This window comes from Pomacea canaliculata, linkage group LG13 (genome assembly GCF_003073045.1).
Source record: "Pomacea canaliculata isolate SZHN2017 linkage group LG13, ASM307304v1, whole genome shotgun sequence".
NCBI lineage: Eukaryota > Metazoa > Mollusca > Gastropoda > Architaenioglossa > Ampullariidae > Pomacea > Pomacea canaliculata.
This window is the reverse complement of record NC_037602.1, coordinates 10,539,535-10,560,890: the sequence shown is the minus strand read 5'-3', so window position 1 is coordinate 10,560,890 and position 21,356 is coordinate 10,539,535. Positions and strand designations below refer to the sequence as shown.

Below are 21,356 nucleotides of genomic sequence, written 5' to 3'. Positions count from 1 at the left end.
ATGGCAGGAAGATAAATCAAGCCTGGAGAACTGTCCCTACCTCAACTCATTGTGATCCAATTACATTGCAAAAATAAAATATGGACACATTTTTCTGCAATGTCTAGTCCTTTAATCAGCTGGTTAACACTTTGTAGAAAGGAATTAAGTTGACAGTTTGTAGACATTTTACAGTTCCCATGTATTGGGATTGTTTTTGAAATCAGCATTTCCAGAATTTTCCTGCCTAAAGAAATTCTATCTGAAATTCAAATGCAGTTCCACTTGTAGTTCCTTTCTGTTAATAACGCTTTGTATGACACTTTACATACCTATAAAAATTGCTTGTACCTTTCTTTATTTCTCATTATATTCTGGATTTTAGGGTCAGTGAACTACAATTTAGTGATTACTTTTGATTCAGACCTCATGTTCTTATATTTGTGCTATTTTTAAATGCTGCAAGAAAAAGTTATCCTAAAGCTACGGATGCTGACCTGCAGGTGCATATATTAACTTGTTAGCTGGTGCTTAAAGATGGTCGCCCCCCCCCCCCGAAACAAAAACACACACACATAAATTTACCCTTTTTCAAAAAATCATTAAAAAATAACCACACAAGATAGAACAAGAATTCAAATAAATTATGACAGATCAAAATGTGTAGAAGTGGAATAGTCTTACCTTAATCTTGCTTGAGAACTCACTTTTATGATAATCCAACCAAAATTAGGTATATGAAGTGAAGTTTTGAAAAAAATTATTTACACATTTTAAACATGGCGGGGCCCGAAATTCGGGAGCAGATAAAAACCATTTTTACACCATTCGCGGTCAAATTCTCCTTTATCTGAAGCAGGAAGATCGTCTGGGATGTTCTTTTGTTATTTGGCGTTTCAGATGCATGATGTTCACAATGTGTACAATCGAAAAGGACAGTGTAGAATATCGGCGAGACTTTCGTTCTTCCTTCGTCATGTAAGGGAGATAATTGTATTCAGAAATGCATAAACTATCTTATTTATTAAGTTTTTCTTTGAAACTACGAGCTATATAGGCCCTAAAAAATTACAACAATGCATCAGCCCTATGTGTATACTGTGTGGACAAGTGAGCGGGGCAACTTCATTTTATTTTGACACTTAGCCTGATCTTGTTACATCGTTTACTTCCGTTCTACAATTATTCAATTACTCTTTGTGTTTGGAATTTTCCTGTCTCCAGCTTCGAGGGTCTTAGTGGACTGAATAGTAGGGTGTATCGTCGTCCAATGAATCGAAACAGATTAACAGTCATCAGACTCATGCAGTTTTACCTCCTTCCCACAAAGACAGACACCTACCGACAACGGACGCACTCCCTCTGTGCTGCTAAGTAGTGGAACTCTCTTCCACATCACATTCACCACTCAGACTCCAAGGCTACATTCACATGCTCTCCGAAAACATATCTGTTCACAAAGCACTATCCCTGAAATACTATTCTTAACTCCTTGCTAATACGGTCTGTCATGCTATCATCTTGTAACGACTCAATCTTACTTTATTTATAGTATCTACATTCCTTCATACCTCATCCATTGTTTTATGTTCAACTCTTGTACCTCATCTTTATGTTTTTCAGTGTGTCTATATGTACCTCACTGTCCACTGTCTGTTATCTTTCATTTATTATTATTGGTCTGCGCAGAGAGGTCGATCTATCTTGGTGGTAATGCTGTGTGTTATAAGTTCACTATAATAATTCTCACTGAAGAATATTTCTTGTGGTAATAAGATGTCCTCATCGCATCGCAAAATCATTTTCATATTTGAAATCAGAATAGTAAATTGCAGAAAACCTTAAATATGCGTCAAAACAGCTGACATCACTACACCCTACTGTAGATAGCAGAATTTTACTGCCTGCCCAAGTCCTTATTAAGTCTTTTTGTTTTGTTCTTGTAGCCCCTGCGTCGCTGGATGCACGAGCGCAAGCGCACCAACAGCCAGCACGAACACTTAATAAATCGCTCAGCCAGAGGCGGGACACGTCGTTCCAATCAAACCACTACTAAGACAAAATGAACGGTACAAACAGCAACTTGATTCACACGCAGAAAAAAAAGAGAGAAAAAAATGCAGATTTACACACACACACTCACACACGCAAAGAGAAAAACCACCCAACGTAAGGATTTAGGGTTAAACCAGCGGTTCTCAACCTTTTACATGTGACGACCCCCCTGACGAACACCGGTACGTCCGCGACCCCCCTTAGCCAGCTAGGTCGGTGGAAGAGAAGGGGAGCTTTAGCTAACCTCGAACGCCGCGTCGAGGAAATCAACAACGGAAGAACAAAGTTCGTATCTGCAAGAAGTATAACTGTTAATGAAATTTTACTAAAGCAAATTCTGCGGTGCTAATAAATATTATTTTATTGGACACTCGCTTTGATTAATGAGAAGGTTGAGCCTGCTTGCTGTTGCCTAGAGAAGCGAACCTGTGTGCGATGTTCGTACCCACTGCTATTCGCAGCTCAGCCTCTGCGTCCACACGATTTCTGTATTGAGACTTTAGTGCTGCCAATGCTGAAAATCCTTGCTCACACATATACGAAGTTGAAAATGGCAGAAGAACTTTCATTGCTTTCTCAGAAAGGAGAGGATATTCACCGTTGATGCTAATCCAGAATGTTGGCACTGATGTTGTTTGGAAGACCATTTTCAGGGACTGGTCACTCGAAAGGTCGATGAGCTGCTCTTCTTCTTCCGTGGACAACCCGCTTGTGCTAGGATCAGCCAGAAATGGATTACGAATCCAATCGTATTTAGTCACATCAATTTCAGTGAAGTAATGCTGAAACCTTTCTTGCAGTCCGTTTAGATGGGCAATAATTACTTTCGTCATCTGATCAAGATTCAAGTTGTCAGCTTTGCACTTACACAAGCACGGAAACATATCAAAAATATTTTCTTGGCGTATCTTTTGCGTCCACAACGAAATTTTTCGGACGAAAGCATTCATCTTGTCAGTTGTTTGTAATATGGTGGTGTCCTTCCCTTGCATAGAAGTATTCACAACGTTCAGCTTCTCAAATATGTCCGATAAATATGCCATTAGCAGCAGCCATCGGTCGTTCTTAAGCAGGTCAGCCTTGTTGAAAGAGTTCTCCTTCAGAAACACCCACAATTCTTCCCGCAATTCAAAGACTCTTGCGAGAGCTTTTCCACGCGACAACCACCTTGATTCGCAGTACTAGAGCAAGGCGTCATAGTCGGCTCCCATGTCCTGACATATCAGAGAAAACAGGCGAGATCTGGCAGAACTGTTCTTTACAAAGTTCACCATTTTTATGACATCTGTTAGCACTGTGTTCAACTCAACACTCAAATCTTTGGAAGCTAGAACTTCACGGTGGATCATGCAGTGAGTCCAAACTACATCTGGAGCAACCTTTTTAATAAGAGATTGCAAGCCTTGTTTCTTTCCAGCCATTGCAGGAGCGCCATCTGTGCACAAGCCGATGCAGGAACTCCAGGAAATGCCTTGGTCCTTAAGGAAGTCATCGACAATCCCAAAAAATCTTGGGCTGTTGCTCTGCGTTCAATTTTCTTGCAAAATAAAAAGTCTTCCAAAAGATTATTTTCCCACACGTAACGAATGTAAGCAATCAAATGTGAGTCACCTGCAGTGTCAGTAGCTTCATCTAACTGCAAAGCAAAATTCTGGCTTTTTATACGACTGATAAACTGATCAGACAAGTCTTCAGATATCTCAGTTATTCTTCGGCGAACTGTGTCATTTGACAAAGGAATGGCTTGCAGTTGCGTAGCAGCATCTTCTCCTATCATGGTCCGTACAATGTCCATTGCTGCAGGCAGTATTAATGACTCTCCGATCGTATGTGCTTTTTTGTTTTGAGCAATGCGATAGATAACTTGATACGAAGCCATCAAAGCTTTCTTAGGAATTGATGTATGTGAGACAAATGTTTTTTTGTCTCTTTTGTATTCTTGCAATTTTCGTTCAAAAAATTCGAGAGGTTTGCAAGCTAACTCCGCATGCCGAGTTTCCAAGTGGCGCCGTAGTTTGTTTGGCTTCATACTCTCGGGAGCTAATATTGCGAGGCAAACAACACACTGTGGCCGTTCTTTACCATCAACAATAATGTTTGTAAAACCAGTTTTCAAGTATTCATTGTCATACTTTCTTACTTTCGTAGCAGGCCTTTCTGGTTTTTCATCGGCTCCAGCACCCAAAACTTGCACATCGCTTTTTCTTTTCAAAAAACCACCGCAATCAGTTCCTTTTCGCATCACAAATTTATCCATGGCTATCTTCTTCAGAACAAACACGTGTACTTGCATCCAAAATTTGGATTAAAACTGCTGTCTTTATCCAGTCGCAGCGCATTGTCTGGTCATGGCCTTCTGTCAGGGACCTAGAGTACTAGGACTGAGCACGTGCGAGGACGAAAGGGTGTGAATGATGGACGTTTCCTGAATGCCTGCCTTTTAGATGTTTAAAAAAAAAGAGAGGTGTGACTGGAGAGGGAGAGGGGAGTCAGCGATGAGAGATTGGGGAAGAGAGAGGGCAAAAGGTGAGAGGAGGGAGATTGGAGGCTTAATTGTTGAGAGGGGGATTGTGTTTTGAGTTTTGGAAGTGAGAAGTCACTGCATGCCGAGACAGTGTACTTGAATAGGGAGAAGAGATTTGGAGTTTGAGCCCCCGCACCACTCGGTTACACAATGTAAACTAATTTCACTAATACCAGTATAAGAAACTTTTTTAAAAAATGACCACCTTCGCGACCCCCTTGTAGGCACGTCGCGACCCCCCAGGGGGTCGCGCCCCACAGGTTGAGAAACGCTGCTCTACATGTTTGATAATCTTAGACTCTATTTATACTGTATTTCTAATGTTATTGACATGTTTTAGCACAGATTTAAAGGATTCAATAGTGTGTAGGTGGCGGATATGGAAAGGGAGAGAGTTCTATTTTCTGGCTGCACAATAACAAAAAAATCAAATGGCCATTTAATGTTGTTTTAGTGACAGGAAGAGTGAGGAGACGATCATCAGAGGAGGAGCGGAGTTGTCTATCTGGGGTGTAAGAGCAGTTCAGAGAAATAATCAGGGCAGGTGTCAGCAAAGAAATGAAAACACAGCACTGACAGTTTGTACTGGATGCCACAACGGGTGGGAAGCCAGTGTAGACAACGAAGGAGAGGAGTGGCGTGGTCATGAGTCCTAGCTCTAAGCACCAGACGTGCAGCAGACTTCTGTACTTTCTGGAGTTTGTGAAGAAGGTATACAGGGCAGCCAGCAAGCAAGGAGTTGCATTAATCAAGTCTGGATAAAATAAACACACAGACAAGATGTTGGTAGCGCGCGTAGACAGAATGAGGCTGATGGCGCTGATCTTACGTAGCTCGTAATAGACAGACTGACAGACAGCTGTAACTTGTTTATCATAATAGACTGCCAGACAGCTGTAACTTGTTTATCACAAAAGACAGACAGACAGCTGTCACTAGTTTAGCAAGAGTCATGTCTGCAGTGACAATGAATCCCAGATTGCATTTGGAGAAAGTAAGGGTGATGTTGGGTTTGTCCACCTTGATGTGACGGTAAACAAACGAGTGAAGATGGATTTCTTCTTTTTGAACATAGAACGTTTCCTTTTCATCATCGCTGAGATTAATTTGTTTGCCACCATCCAGATAATATAGTGGAAAGCAATATATTTAATGGTAAGTTCAGTTCTGCATTATCCACTTAAAAATTCGAATATTAGGGCTATGATCTACTTGTTTGGTACTCTTAGACTCTATATTATATTTCTTGTGTTGCTGACTTCTAGAAGGCCCTTAATTTTGTGTATTTAAAAAGAAATGCTTTTATCTGCTGTTTTAGTTGCAGAAATCGGAGCAAACCTTCTTCAATAAAGAAGAACAGAGTGTAAGAGGAAGGCATATATGGAAGTCTAACACTAGAAGACAAGTAAATTAAACAAGCTTTGGAGAGTTTTGAGGAGAAGAGAAAAAAAAATAGAAACATCAGAATTAATAATTATTTTTCAATGAAAGAGAGCAATCAATCTGTGGTTTAATATTTGTGATAACATTAAACCTGTCAGTTATACCAGTGATCAAATCTTTCATCCCTGTATGCTTTGTGGCAGATGTCAGAAGGACTGGTCGGTAAATTTATTTAATCACCGCAGATTAAAAGTAGGGCATTCCCGTTTCACACCCAACCCTAGTTTTATCTGACCTGTGCTGAAACTTCTGCACGTAAGAACGGAAAAGCTTAATTTTCAATGATTCCAGGGAATAATAACTATAGTGTGGTGAGTTTTACAGTAAACACACTTGCACCCGCGCACACACACACACACAAACACTTGAAAACAATCAAAATAAATTGTTTTATTTGTAGAGAGCAGGAAAAAGTGAATTTCCACAGCCTTTATTGGGAGAAGCACATGTTGAAACATGGCAGGAAGCTAAAACTTCTAATAGTTTTACAGAAACCAATAAACATTACAAGACCTTTCCTGTGCTTTCTAATGCAGTAAAAGTTAACAATAATCTCAAAGCTGTATTTTTGCCTACCCTCAGAAAGAAACGCAAAGCAAATCAAAGAAAAAATAAAATTAACCTTTGGTCTGATCGGATCATATTGGAGAAGAAAGTATTTTAGAGACTTTCTTATTGGATTGCTCAGATAAATCAAATAGTCTCTCACTTGGAGCAAACAACGCATTGCAGGATGTTGTTGTTCTGGTAAGGAGGACAGGGTAGACTGCCACAGAAGCTAGCCACCAGTAACAGCAGCCTGCCGTCCCGGTCAGCATTTGAGTCGATGCGGCCTTCCAGTTTGCTGTCCACACAGATGAACTCCGATGAGCCGGCGTGTGCGTTGTTTCCGGTCATGAGTAAACCCGTGTACTCGGTGGTCCACCCAGACGGACAGCTGTTTGTGCCGGGTATCATGATGTTGGATGAGCGGTTTTTCACGAAACACACGGCACACAGCGCATCTTGGTTGTTCTCTAACCGGTTCGAGACTTCGTATTCGGTGCCGCCAAGGTGTGAATAGGAGGCAGGTTTCGCTATGATACCGCCAGCGGGATTGGGTGGTAGACACAGGTAGTTGGCTCCAGATCCGGGATCGGTGTACCAACTGCCGCCCATATAGCCTTTTAGATTACAGAATATTTACACATTACTGTTACATTAACGTAGGTTTATTTACTATTGTTTGGTAGACAGCACCTCAACAAAACTGAGATTAACGTTTTACATACTCTTCGTCTTTGAATGGAGGACGCCACAGGTAAGGAAGCTACAGAAGCCGATTACTAACATTTACAAACATTTAGCGTTTGTAATAGCTCACAATGTAAACTTTTATATAATTATCTTCTCGAGCTATTAATTCTTAACAGTGTATAAAAATCGTCTTATTTTAGTGTAATTTCTGTTATGTTAATAAGCAGTGTAAGTGAAAAAAACTTTTCATGTTTGAATCATCGCAGTGTTTGTTTACCTGAATACACCGTCATCACTGATGAAGAACACTCCTTGCTTCCCCATCGTGTGTAGGCTGTACCTGGAACACAAAAAGTGTTTAAGTGTAAGCAGAGTGATTGTCTTCTCTACCTGTTGGTTAGTGAAATCGTTAAATGCGATTTTAACATATGCAACACCCGCATAACCAACGAGATTTTTAACAAGCATTAACAATAATAAAGTTAAGTAACCCTTAACAACAACTGGCAAAACGTTGCTTCCCCACTAAAGTATTCGACATTCGTACTTGGTCTAACAGAGGTCTGATCACGTGTCCATCTGCTTCCCCTTATAACGTCTGTCCTGTGTATGATCATGACTTTCAGTATTTTGTGCTCACGCTTTGTACGGGGTCCAGCCAATTTTTTTGTAATAGCCAAGATAATTTTCCCTAACGTTTTAAACAGACACAGTATCTAACACCATCCTTCACTGAAGACTGAGACCTTTAAGAGTTTTGTCTCTCAAAAACTATCAAGAAACTAAAGTCGGACACCATAGATCACAGCTTTTTTGACAGATAGATGTGTACATAAGCTTTTCTGAGATGAATAATCGACATACATCTGATGCATGTGACTAAGCAGTGTACCTGTGTAACCTTCTACTTACCTGCCGCAGTCCAAGCTGGCAGAAGCGAGGCGCACACAAGGATGCTGAGGAGAAGTGTCATGGCTGCCGTCAGGTCCTGAGTCAGTCGATGACGATACAGATACAGACGTGGACCTGCCTGTACTTATATAGTCAATTTTCTAAAGACAAGAGTACGATGAAAATCACATCTGTTGTTTTGAATCAGAGGTAATAAATATTTTCCTTTGAAAGCGAAAAATCAATCTGTGTTTTAATATTTGTGATAACATTAAACCTGTCAGTTATACCATTGATCAAATCTTTCGTCCTTGTATAGTGTGTGGCAGATGTCTGTAATACTGGTCAGTAAAACAAAATCTTCAGCAGTATATTCCCCAATGCTCCTTTTCTAAAGCCTTTAATCGCCGCAGATTAAAAGTATTGCATTACCGTTTCACACTGAACTCTACTCTTTTATCATTCCTGACACAGGGCAGCAGACCGACCGACGATTTTATCTAATCTGTGTTGAAAATGCTGCACTGGAGAACGGAACAACTGAATTTTCAATGATTCCAGAGAATAACAGCTATAGTGTGGTGAGTTAACCAGTTGTTAAAAAAAAAAAAAGAAATCCCTGGCAGTTGTCCTGAACAGTGACATTCCACACAAATCCTTATTTATAATGTGAAAAACAACCTGTGAAAATATTTGTGGTTATCGGGTATGACTGTTCAAGACCTCGCGTTAATGGTGGCGAGCTGTTCATCTCTTCATTAAGGTCGTTAACATTATTGGGACCAATCGTGCAATGATGATGTCAAGTAATCTTGCTTGTCTCAAACAACTCTGTCTTAATCTTGGGTTGCAGTACAAAATCATAATCCCAGTCTTTGTATGTCGGCTTTTAAGGTCGATGATGTGTACCTGATGATGAATGGGCAACGAACATCCGTCCTCTCTGAGTTCATGAAACACACACACACGCACGCACGCGGGCACGCACACACACACACACAACCACACACACACAGAACAATCCAAATGTGTGGGAAAATATTATTACATTTGCAAAAAAGACCGTGTACAGTGTACACAGACGGTATAACTCCGAACACAATTGAAACATGTCTGAGGATACTAAAGACTGTATTGTACATCAAAACAGGCACTTTAACATTTGTACTTGGTGAACTCAGCCTTTATAGTCATTACTGGAAATGTAATAAACATGTGTAGTCTGGTTTCGAAGAGGGTAGAATGGAAACCTATTCTGTTACTAAAGAGATGAAAGTTTTTTTGTAACTATTCATTTATCAATTGTAATAATAATATTTTTTGTTACTAAAAAAAACCACAATGGACATCGTTGTACGTATATTGAAGGGAAATAGAGTAGAAATATCGCGAGTGTGAGTGGTGAGGTTGTGACGGATCACATATTCAACTATTTTTTGCAGTCGTTTTTTTCCGTTTGCGGCTTTGGAAGCCAAAGGACGTGTGATCAGTGCCACAGCTGGAACCGCTGTGATGTTTGTGGAGTGACGGCCGGTAGACTTTTCACTTGTTGGGGCCAGTAAACGTGTTCATCAACACTTGATGCTTTTTGCTTTTTCCATTCTAAACTCGGCAGAGCAGTTACACAGACACTATAGCATGAAAGTAAAACGATCTCCGCCATACTGCACGCACAAACAGGAGACCCATAGGAGGGGGGGGGGGAGATGGCAGTCAGGCGCCGCCATTTGTTTGCAGAAAATCAAGGAGTGGGTCTACGTCACCTGTGACACCGCTACAGCTTACTTGCCACACGATAGGACTGAGAGAGACAGAGAGGATGAGAGATATGACAGTAAAGGTAAGAAGGGAGATGAAGATAGAAAATGGATGAAAGAGCGCACGAATAAAAGGAGAGAAAAGAAAGAAATTAATAAAAGAGAGAAAGAGCATACAGAAATAAAGGTTAGATGATTACAGTCAGTTAGCAGTGGTTCTCAAAGTGTGGTCCGCGGACCACTAGTGGTCCGCGAGCATAAGTTAGGTGGTCCGCGGCTGACAGTCGTCATATGTCAACAAAGTGATGTTTCATCATCATCATCATTCCTTGCTACTCCTCGAGGAGCATAGGGCCGCAACAACACCTCGCCAGCGGACACGGTTTTGGGCAGCCCCCCTCAGTTGGTTCCCCATGTGGTTCCGGCAGCCTTTGCCTCGCTCTCTACTGATCTTCTCCAAGTCTGTTTTGGCCTCCCAACTTTCCTCTTCCCCTGCGGGATCCAGTCCAGTGCCTGCCTGGCAATGGTGTCAGCTGGTTTGCGCAGGATGTGTCCTATCCAGCCCCACTTGCGCTTTTTGATGTCTTGACTAGTGGCATTCTGGTTAGTTCTTTCCCACAGGCTGCTGTTGGAGATCCTCTCAGGCCATCTTATTCTCAAAATATGGCGAAGGCATCGGTTGGTAAAGGTCTGGAGCTTGTTGTTGATGGTGTTTGTCACTCTCCAAGTTTCAGAGCCATACAGTAGGACTGCCTTCAATTTGGTGTTAAATATGCGGGTCTTGCTGCGAAGGGATAATGCTCGGGAGTTCCAGATGGGGCGCAGACTGTTGAAAGCATGCCTGGCCTTGTTTATGCGGCTTCTGATGTCGTCGTCCGCTCCACCATCCTTGCTGACGATGTTCCCCAGATATATGAAGTGGTCTGTTTCTAGGATGTTCTCTCCTTGAAGTTGAATTGGAAGTTCCTGCTTGTTGTTGAATTTCATCACTTCGGTCTTCTTTTTGTTGATCTTTAAGCCGGTCTTTTCTGCTTCCTCTGATAGCTTGCTCAGTTTGGTTTGTGCATGCTGCTGCCGATGAGATAGGAGACTGATGTCATCTGCAAAGTCCAGATCCTCTAGCTGTTTAGTGAAGGTCCACTGGATACCGGTGTTGTTGTCTTGGATCGTCTTACACATAACCCAGTCTATGACCATCAGGAAGATTTTCGGTGATAATATGCAACCCTGTCTTACACCAGTCTTCATTACAAAAGGTTTAGTGAGTTTGCCATTATGGATAACTTGGCAGGATGAGTCTTCATACAATCCCTGTACGATGTTTATGAATTTAGGCGGAATACCATAGTGGTTCATCAGCCTCCAGAGGTCTCCTTTCTTTGGTAGTTTGACCAGGTGGCCTAATTTCCAGTCTGCTTGGACTAGCTCTTGTTCCCAGATCTTGTTTAGGAGGGGTTGAAAATTGTTGCTGTTGGTTCTGGGTCTGCCTTTAATGCTTCGGGATGTATGCCGTCCGGGCCTGCTGCTTTGCCATTTTTCATGCTTTTGATAGCTTTGATGATTTCTGTCTTAGTGGGAGGGCTGGTGTTGACGTGAAGTTGTGCAGTTGCTGGTGGTATTTCAGGTAGAGATGGTGGATGAGGTCTATTCAGCATCTCTTCGAAGCACTCCATCCAGCGGTCTCCTTGTTCTGCATCATTTGTTATGGTCTTGCCGTTTTTGTCTTTCACCGGCTTGTTTGAGTTTACGCTCTTGCCTGACAGAGTTCGTGTTATTTCATATAATCTCTTCATGTTTCCCTGTGTGGCTGCTGTCTCTGCTTCCTCTGTTAGTTCATGGGTGAAGCGTCTCTTGTCCTCCCTTGCCGACCTCTTCACTTGGCGGTTGGCTTCCCAGTATTTTGCTCTGAGGCATTCTTTCTCTTGCTGGTCTTGGCACTGTTTGAGCTTCTGTTTCAGTCCCTTTCTTGATTCAATCTTTGCCCAGGTCTCCTGGGTCATCCATTCCTTATGTTTTCTTTCCCTCTTTCCTAGAACATCTGTACAGGTTGACTTCCAAATTCTTTTGAGTGTTGACCAGTGTTCTTCCACAGATTCTTCCGCCAATCCTGAAAGGGCCTCATACTTATTCTTAATTTCACAGTTATAAATTTCCCGTGTCTCCTTGTTCTTGAAGTACTGGGTATTGAACTTGTGATGTGGTCTGCCTGATGTATCAATGAAGGACTTCAGTTTGATGTTGAAGACTGCTATTAGAAGCTGGTGGTCTGAAGCAGCATCTGCTCCTCTTCTAACTCTGACATCTTGGAGACTCCTTCTCCACCTTCGACCAACTGTTATATGGTCGATCTGGTTTTCCGTCTGGCCATCCGGGGAAGTCCAAGTTGTCTTGTGTATATTCTTGTGTGGGAATACAGAGCCACCAATGACATGGTCGTTGAAAGCGCAGAAGTCTATGAAGAGCTCCCCGTTTTCATTGCAGGTGCCGACGCCATGTCTTCCCATGATGAGCTCCCTGTTGGTGTTGTCATCTCCCACTTTGGCATTTAGGTCTCCCATGATGATCTTCAGATCTCTTCTTGGTGTGCGGTCAAGAAGAGACTGCAGGGAGTTATAGAATTCTTCTTTTGTGATGTTTAAAGTGATGCATTCCTCGCATTAACATTTTAATTACAAAGAACGAGTTGTGTAGTTTTATGCCAACTTATTCCTAGACTACTGTCACAGAAGGACATTTAGTTTTGAATTAAAATGAAACAAATGCGGCAATTTAAATTTGAAATTCATAGTACAGAGTGATTTTTAGGTCTTGGTGGTCCGCCATAGTTTTTACTTAGGTCTTGGTGGTCCGCAATAGTTTTTACCTAAGTAAAGTGGTCCGCGGTCCGAAAAACTTTGAGAACCACCGAGTTAGAGGTACAGAAAAGAGAATTAAGACCTAAAAAAGTGGGCGAAGGAATTATTGCAATGACGTGTTCCCGCTAAAAGCATTCACCAGACATCTGTTCTCTTATTTTCCGAACCAGTAAACACACATAAGCGCGAGCACCCATGCACACACTTGAAAACAATCAAAATATCTGGGAATAAATGGTTATATTTGTAGAGAGTAGGAGAAAGTGAATTTCCACAGCATTTACCGGAAGATGCACTTTAAAACATTGCAGCAGACTAACACTTCTAATTGTTTTACTAAAAGCAGTAAATATTACAAGACCTTTCCTGTGTTTTATAACGCAGAAAAACTTAACATTCTTCTCCTAACCTTATAAAGCAAAGCAAAGGCAACGAAAAGCAAAGGAGGAGAACGCATTGTTTGAGGCCTTGTCATTGGATTCCTCAGACGAATCAAATGGCCTCTCACTTGGTGCAAACAGCGCATGGCATTGTGTTGCTGCTCGGGTAATGACAGGGTGGTCTGTCACAGATGTAGTCCGTGGGGTACAGCCGCGAGCCGTTTCCGTTAGCGCTTGTGTCGATGAGGCCTTCCAGTTTGCTGTTCACACAGATGATCTCCGTTGACCCGCCGTGTCCGTCGAACCCGCTCATTAGAAAACCCGTGTACTCGGAGCTCCACCCAGTCGGACACGTGTTGGTGCCGGGTACCATGATGTTGGCTGTACTGTTGCTGATGAAGCACACGGCACACAGAACATCAAACTCGTTCTCTGGCCGGTTACTCACTTGGTATTCCGTGCCATACACAGTGGAGCTGTAGTCAGGTCTTGTTACGCCAGTGGGTACGGGATTGGGTGATAGACACATGAAGTTGGCTCCAGATCCAGACTTGTTGTTAAAACTGCCGCCCACATAGCCTTTTAGAATACAGAATATTTCTACATTAACGTACGTTTACTTATTATTGTTTGGTAGACAGCAGCTCAACAAAACTGTGATTAACGTTTTACATACTTTTTGTCTTTGGAGCGAAGATGTCACACGTTGGGAAGCATTTAGCGTTTGTCATTTCTCACAGTGTAACACACTCACAAGGGTTATGTTAATCGCGATTGATAGATTATATAACGGCAATCATCTTTGTCCACTTTATATTGTCTAATGTATTGTGGGAAGATTGATTACATTTTTACAACAAGACTACACAAGAGACGTCAGAAATAATAACTGTTCATGTTAAGATGTATAAATATACAGAGGTTTACATAAAAAAAAACTAGCTAAAACATTAAAAGCATTAAGCTGAGCTGATATTATTAAAGTATTTTTACACACATATTAACTTATACGTAACTTTAATGTTTAGAATTTTTTAGACTTTTCTTCAGATACTTCTAAGTTTGAAGGAATTGGCAGAGTTTTCACGAAATAATAACATAAAAAAAAAACAATAATCCAAGGGTACACAAGTAACAGACAATGGAAATCTCCAATCTATCTACCTTTTTCGTAAATATGTCAATGATGTCCAGTATCGTGAAAATATTATGTTTAATTCTTGTAAAAGTGTAAAATATAAGTATACGATGCTTTGAACAAATAGAAGGATAATAATTAATCATACAACACTTCTTTGTACTTTTGTGTATCATGAAACATAATCAACAAAAAACTTTTATATCAACATCTTGTCGAAATATTAGGAGTTGTCAATGTTAAAAGTCTATAAAAATCATCTTAATTTAGTGTATATTCGGTGATTTTAATAAGCAATATAAGTAACAAGCTTTTTATGTTTGCATCAGCGCAGTGTTTGTTTACCTGAATACACCGTTGCTCCTTCTGAAGCACACACACTGTTTCCCCAACGTGTGTAAACGGTTCCTGGAACACAAACAGTCTTTAAGTGTTAGCAGCGTGATTGTCTTCTCTACCTGTTGGTTAGTGGAATCGTTAAATGCGATGATATCCTGTGCAATACCCTGATTGTATTACTTAGTAAGTATAATGTCTACAGGTACAATGTCACTCGGTGATATCAAGACACAGTATGTGGAAGGAACGAAATAGGACATCTCTTATTTGTATCCTTTATCTGAACACTTGGTGACTGAGAGTCCAATTCAATGTCTACAACGATAAACCTAGCACTTTTGTTGTCTAATGTCAAATCCGTCATTTTGTTGGTAAGTTTGTCATGCATATCCTTTAGTTCCTCATCTTAGAGCTGAGGCTAGAATGAATTTTTTTATGCAAGTGTTGCAACAAAAGGACTGTAGGACTATGCAACCTTCAATCACAAAAGAAACATATTCTCTCTTTTGCCTTTCTTTCCCCGTAAGTATTATCCACGGGAAACCTAAGGTTTTCTTTGTATTTGCCTTCAGCTGCAATGACTTAGTTGAGTAGGAGTAAACGCAAATAAAAGTCAAATACAAAATGTTTTACTAAAGGGCTTCCGTTTATGATGATTTTAAGTACCTTTTCGAAAAACACATACCATAGGACGTGGCCTTGCCTGGTTATCCCCAATTATCCCTACCTTTTTAAAAAGACACGGTATCTAACACATTCTCTTCACTGTAGACTGAGACCTTTAAGATGTTTGTCTCTCAAACACTACCAAGAAACAACAGTCGGACACCATAGATCACAACTTTGTTGACAGACAGACGTGCACATAAGCTTTTCTGAGATGAATAATCGACATACATCTGATGCATGTAACTAAGCACGTGTACCTGTGTAACCTTCTACTTACCTGCCGCAGTCAAAGCTGGCAGAAGCGAGGCGCACACAAGGATGCTGAGGACAAGTGTCATGGCTGCCGTCAGGTACTGAATCAGTGGATGACGATACAGATACAGACATGGACCTGCCTGTACTTATATAGTCAACTTTCTGAAGACAGTGTACGATGAAAACAACATCTGTTGTTTTGCATTACAGGTAATGATTATTTTCCCTTGAAAGCGAACAGTTATGATAACATTAAACCTGTCAGTGATATCATTTACCAAATCATTCGTCCTTGTATAATGTGAGGCAGATGGTCAGCAAAAATAAATCTCCAGCAGTATATTCCCCAATGTTTCATTTTTTAAAGCCTTTAATAAGGCTTGATGATGACGAGAATTACGAGTCACAGAGTTGAACATGTTTTTGGCTACGACAACAAGGCTTTATTGTTATGCCTTAAGTTTGTAGTCACTTATCTAATACCTTAAAAGAAAGCACGAAAGCATAAAATGAAAAAGAGAAAGAACTAAAACTAAGGTAGGAAATTACTTTGTACCAAGAGTGACATTTTAAACAGTGGACAAAAAAGGTTCGATTTGCTGAAAAATCACTTTCGTGAATGTTATCACCATCCTTGGTGACCTTTCGGGCGGTGGTTTGGCAAAAGATTTAACTGTTCATTTATTAATTGCTATAAGAACAGTTTCTTGTGATTTGAAAACCCACTAGCAGATCGTTTAATGTGTGTTGAAGGAGAGAATGCGTAGAAATCTTGGAAGCCTACTTGGTGAAGTTTTGACAACGCTCACATGACGGATTTTTTCCAGGTCGCTTTTGCGTTTGCGGTTTTTGAAGCTGAAGGTCAGGTGATAATTGGGACACCAGCACCAGCTGGAACCGATATGTGATCCTTGTGGAGTGACGGCCGATAAACATTTCACATGTTAGTGGCCAGTAAATCCTTTAATGATTCGTTGTTTTCCCTTCAAAATTCGTCAGACCAATGGAACACACAGCGCAGTATCGGTGGTGGTGGATCGACTGCTTGTGTAGACAGAGGGAGAGAAAAACGGAAGGACAGAGAGTAAGAAGAAGCTGATTTATGGAAGAAGCAAAGTAAGAAGAGAGATCGAGGGAAAGAAAAGCTGAATTAAATTAGTTTTTTAAGACGCCTTCAGTCCATTTTAAGGGAACTGGGGGTTATAAACAGTACTCAATACAACAGGAAAGAACGCAACATAATAATCTACAAGAACTAACTGTATAATGAATTAAATAGTCAACTATTAATTGATTCTAGCCCTTGGAATTCCTCATGGATGTAATTTGCTACATTAGTAACTATATATTTGCTAGTAGCACGAATAAACGGAAAGCAGATACCTATAAATTTGTCTTTAAAAAGAAACACTTTTATCTACTGTTTTAATTGCAGAAAGCGGAACAACCCTTTTTACTAAGTAAGAACAGAGTGTAAGAGGAAGTCATACATAGAAGTCTAACACCAGAAAGCAACTAAATTAAACGGCCTTTGGAGAGTTCTAAGAGGAGAAAAAAGAAGGAGTCTACGCTTCTTTATCTGTCAGAATATTCAAACGTAAAACAAATTTCGAGTTTAGTCTTTTACTTTATTTACTTAAAGATTGTATGTTTGAACGACAGTAGGCTGGATGTTAGACATCTGTCGCAATGTACAATAAAGCTGTTACATTAGAACAACAGTCTACTGAAATGTTTTTAAAATGTTGACTAGAACTTAATTCCATTTGTGCACAACTTTACTGGAATTCTTCATGTAACCTAAAATGTCATTTAAATAATGCTATTTTAAGTTGAATGTAATTAAACCTTGTAGTCTGGTCTAGATGATGGCGATGAAAGCTAATATTGATGATGATGATGATGATGTAGTTTTATAGCGCGCCAGTATCCGCATCACAAAGATGCGCTCAATGCGCGGTGATCCCAGCAGCCACCAAACTGCAGGTCAAATGAAAACTTCAAAAAAGTTTAAACAAGTGAGTCTTCAGATTTTTCTTGAAAGATCCAATACTATCGGACTCCTTGATCGAGAGGGGAAGCGAGTTCCACAAAAGCGGGGCTACATTGGAGAAGGATCTGAAACCCGCAGTCTTCTTGTTAGCATTCCCTGACTGAACACTCGGTCGTTCAAGTCTGAAGTGTGCTGCTGAACGAAGGTTCCGCTGGGGTTGGTAACAGCGAATGAGTTCTTGCAGATAGGCAGGCGCAAGGTCGTGAAGACAGCCATAGGTTAAGGTTAACAATTTATGCTCAATTCTCTTCTCCACAGGAAGCCAATGTAGGTCACGAAGTACAGGAGTAATATGGTCAGTTGTTTTCTTTCCTGCAACTATCCTCGCAGCCGTATTTTGCACTCGCTGTAGCCTCGACAACTCGCTCTTTGAAATCCCCCAGAGGCAGCTGTTGGCATAGTCTAATGTAGAACCGATGAGGGACACAGCAACTGCATTTGCAGTCTTCTTATTAAGACTGGGTCGGAGTCGTCCAAGAGTGCGGATATGGAAATAACATGCCTTGACTACAGAACTGACATGATCAGACATAGTTAGAAGATTGTCAACATAGAGTCCAAGGTTCCGTACGGAGCTGGAGAGAGGAATTCTAGCTTGACCCACTTGGATGGAGTCTAGAGAGACTTTGCTAAGGCTAAGCTTGGAACCACATAGCATCGCCTCTGTCTTCTCATCATTAAGCTTGAGTTTATTCCTCAGCATCCATGACTTGACCTCTAAGCAACAATCTTCTACAGCACAAGCTGCCTCACGCACCGACTCACTGTCAGTACTAAATGAAAAATAGAGTTCAGTGTCATCTGCAAACATCTTACGGTTCACATTATGCTTCTCAATGAGAGGACCAAGCTGAGATGTATAAATAGAAAATAGAACCGGGCCCAAAACAGAGCCCTGCGGGACACCGCACAGCAGTGGAACTGTCACTGAAGAAGCTTGATTGACCATCACCCTTTGTGTGCGATCACTGAGGTAGGAATGGAACCACTGCAAGGCGGAACCACCAATGCCCACCTCCATCTGGAGACGAGTCAGTAGAGTGGAGTGATCAATGACATCGAAGGCCGCACTCAGGTCAAGGAGGACCACAAGAGTCACTTTCCCTGCATCCGCACTGCACAGAAGATCGTTCATAAGACGCAGAAGGCTGTCTCACAGCTGTGCTTGGTCTATACGCCGACTGGAATTTATCCAATAAGCTGTAGCGGTCCAGGTGGAATGTCAACTGCTGAGCAACGACACGCTCCACAAGTTTCGAAACAAAAGGCAAATTCGAAACAGGTCTATAGTTTTTACACAAGCTAGGGTCCAAGTTGTGCTTCTTTAAGATAGGCTTGATCACAGCTGTTTTAAATTGTCTGGGTACAGAGGCAGAGAAAAGGCTAGCATTGACTATGCGAACTAGTACAGGAAGTAGAATGTCGAGGTGCTGGAGAAGAACACTAGTGGGGATAGGATCATCCACAGACGTGGTTGGGCGACAACGCCGAACTAATTTCAATAGTTCATCCTCTGTCACTGGTTGAAAGTTAGAGAGGGGCATGCCACAAAACAAGTCACTGGTTTGCTCCACAGTAGCAACCGAGTCACTGAAGCTGTCCATGATGGTCTTTATCTTGTCTTCAAAGTAAGCACTTAGTGTACTGGCAGCGATCTGATCATCCATCTCTGGAAGAACAGGCTGAGTCACATCTTTACCCAGGAGACCATTCACAACTGTGAACATCTTGCGAGAATCAGAAACTGCAGAGCTTAGAATATTCATAACATACCGCGACCTAGCTTTGACAATGATGGCTGAACACTGGCTCCTTGTATGGCGATAAATCTGACGATCCACCTCCAGTCTACTCTTGCGCCATCTGCGCTCCGCCTGACGCCTGACCTTCTTGGCTCGGCGTACCTCTGGAGTAACCACGCGGTATCAGGACGCTCAGTAATGCACCTCTTTTTCACAGGCGCAAACTTGTCAAGAAGAGCAGTCAGGGTGCTGTTGTACAGAGCCACAAGCTCATCCACATTGTCAGGAGGGGAGACCAGGAGAGCAGAACGCTGAAGTTCAGTACGAAAAGAATCAGAATCCATGCCCGCACATTTCTAGTGTACACAGTCTTTCTCGGTAAGCCAGGCCTTGACATGCTGGTAGTAAACAACACAAGAAAATGATCCGAAAGTTGCAAGTCTTCCACAACAATAGACCTAACAGTGTGATGGCCGGGTCTCGCAATAACCCAGTCCAAGGTGTGACCCTTACAGTGGGTAGGGGAGTTGACATGTTGAACAAGATCAAGGGAATCCAACAGCTGACAAAGTCTCTTCGTATCAGGGTCAGATGGCACATCAAAATGAAGATTCACATCTCCAAGAATTAACAAGTATTTGTTGGCAGCAGCTAGGTTGGAGACCAGGGGAATAAACTCTTCACAGAACGCTGAATTAGTCACTTTGTTATTTCTAGAGTAAGGAGGGCGATATAGAAGCAAGACATGAAACGTCAGTGAACCACGAGTGAGGGCAAAACTGAGTGACTCAAAAGTCTTGAACGTTTCTGACACCAACGGCCTCAGAAGCACGGATTTCTTGTATACAGCAGCAATCCACCACCACATCTATCTCCAGACCTGGGATTGTGAATGAACGAATATCCCACAGGAGTGATTTGCCTAATAACAAATTCATCTCCAGCCTCCCTAAGCCACGTCTCAGTGAGCAATAGCAAATCCAGTGACTTGTCAATAATCATATCGTGAATGTCCACAGCCTTCCTGACGACCGACTGGGCGTTGAGAAGGCCACATAACAATTGAGTCTGAACTATCTGACTCTCAGACGAACTTGTAATGTCTAGCGTTTCAGATGTAAGGGGGTCAACACTAGACCCATCTTCATTCACAATAGACGTACAGTGAGGGGACAGGTCTGTAAACTGGAAAGGGAATGCCGGAGTAGGGGAGGAGGGCGGAGGAACAGCAGGAACACTGGTGTCACAAGAAATTAATGAGATGTCAATAGGCACATATTGTTACTAAAGAGATGAGAATTGCTTTGTAACTGTTTATTTACAAATTACAATAATAGTTTTTGTTATTTTAAAAGCTACTGTCAAATCGTTTGTTGTGTGTTGAAGGAAACAGCGCGTAAAAATATCTCAAGCCTGAGTGGTGATGTTTTCAGGGGCACACATTAAACTAAGTTTTCCAATCGTTCTTTGTTTACTGTTTACGAAGCCGAAGAAAGTGTGATAAGTTTGACACCTTTAAGTTTGACACCGATAAGTTTGACACCTTTGCACGAGCCGTAACAGCTGTGATGTGAACAGAATGTTTACACAAACACTATAGTATGAATGTACAGGTTTTGGTGATCGTGGTGACACAAATACAGCTTACTTGTCACACGACAGGGCTTAGAGGGAAAGAAGGAGGGATGATTGAGAGAAAGTATGAACTGACAGCGAGAGGAAAAAAAGGTAAGAATAGAGATGAAGGGAACGTGGAAGAGAAGAAGAGATATACCAAACCAATAAAGGGAAACAAAAGAAATGCATTAAAGGAGAAAGAAGACTGCGAAAGAAAGGTGAGATGATGAGTCGAGGGAGTAGAATATAAAAATTACGAACGAACGAAGAAAAAAATATTGGTGGAGAAAGATCTAATATCTGTCGGCTTTTATCCATTATCAAATATCGTTCATCACGCGGATTACAGACAACAGCGGTCTGTCACCAGTTTATGCCAATGATGTGTTGCCAATGATAAATGGGCTTCGAACATCCGTCCTC

The 21,356-nt window shown here is 41.4% G+C and overlaps 2 protein-coding genes across 2 annotated transcripts in view; both read right to left on the bottom strand.

Moving 5' to 3' along the window:
- LOC112554633 (short-chain collagen C4-like) overlaps nt 1-15,645 on the bottom strand; it is a 34,579-nt gene extending 18,934 nt beyond the window's left edge. Inside the window, exons 1-2 of the transcript XR_003097274.1 lie at nt 15,544-15,645; nt 14,625-14,666 (exon numbers count right to left, since the gene is read on the bottom strand). The gene's annotated coding sequence lies outside the window, so the exon portion shown is untranslated. Of the gene's footprint in view, nt 14,667-15,543 lie in introns of the transcript that reaches the window.
- LOC112554634 (short-chain collagen C4-like) lies at nt 6,683-7,553 on the bottom strand. The gene is made up of 2 exons (XM_025222544.1): nt 7,515-7,553; nt 6,683-7,164 (listed from the first exon to the last, which is right to left on the bottom strand). Exons 1-2 carry the CDS (start codon nt 7,528-7,530, stop codon nt 6,707-6,709), a joined length of 474 nt encoding a protein of 157 aa, XP_025078329.1. The 5' UTR covers nt 7,531-7,553; the 3' UTR covers nt 6,683-6,706.
- Nucleotides 15,646-21,356: the final 5,711 nt, after the last annotated feature.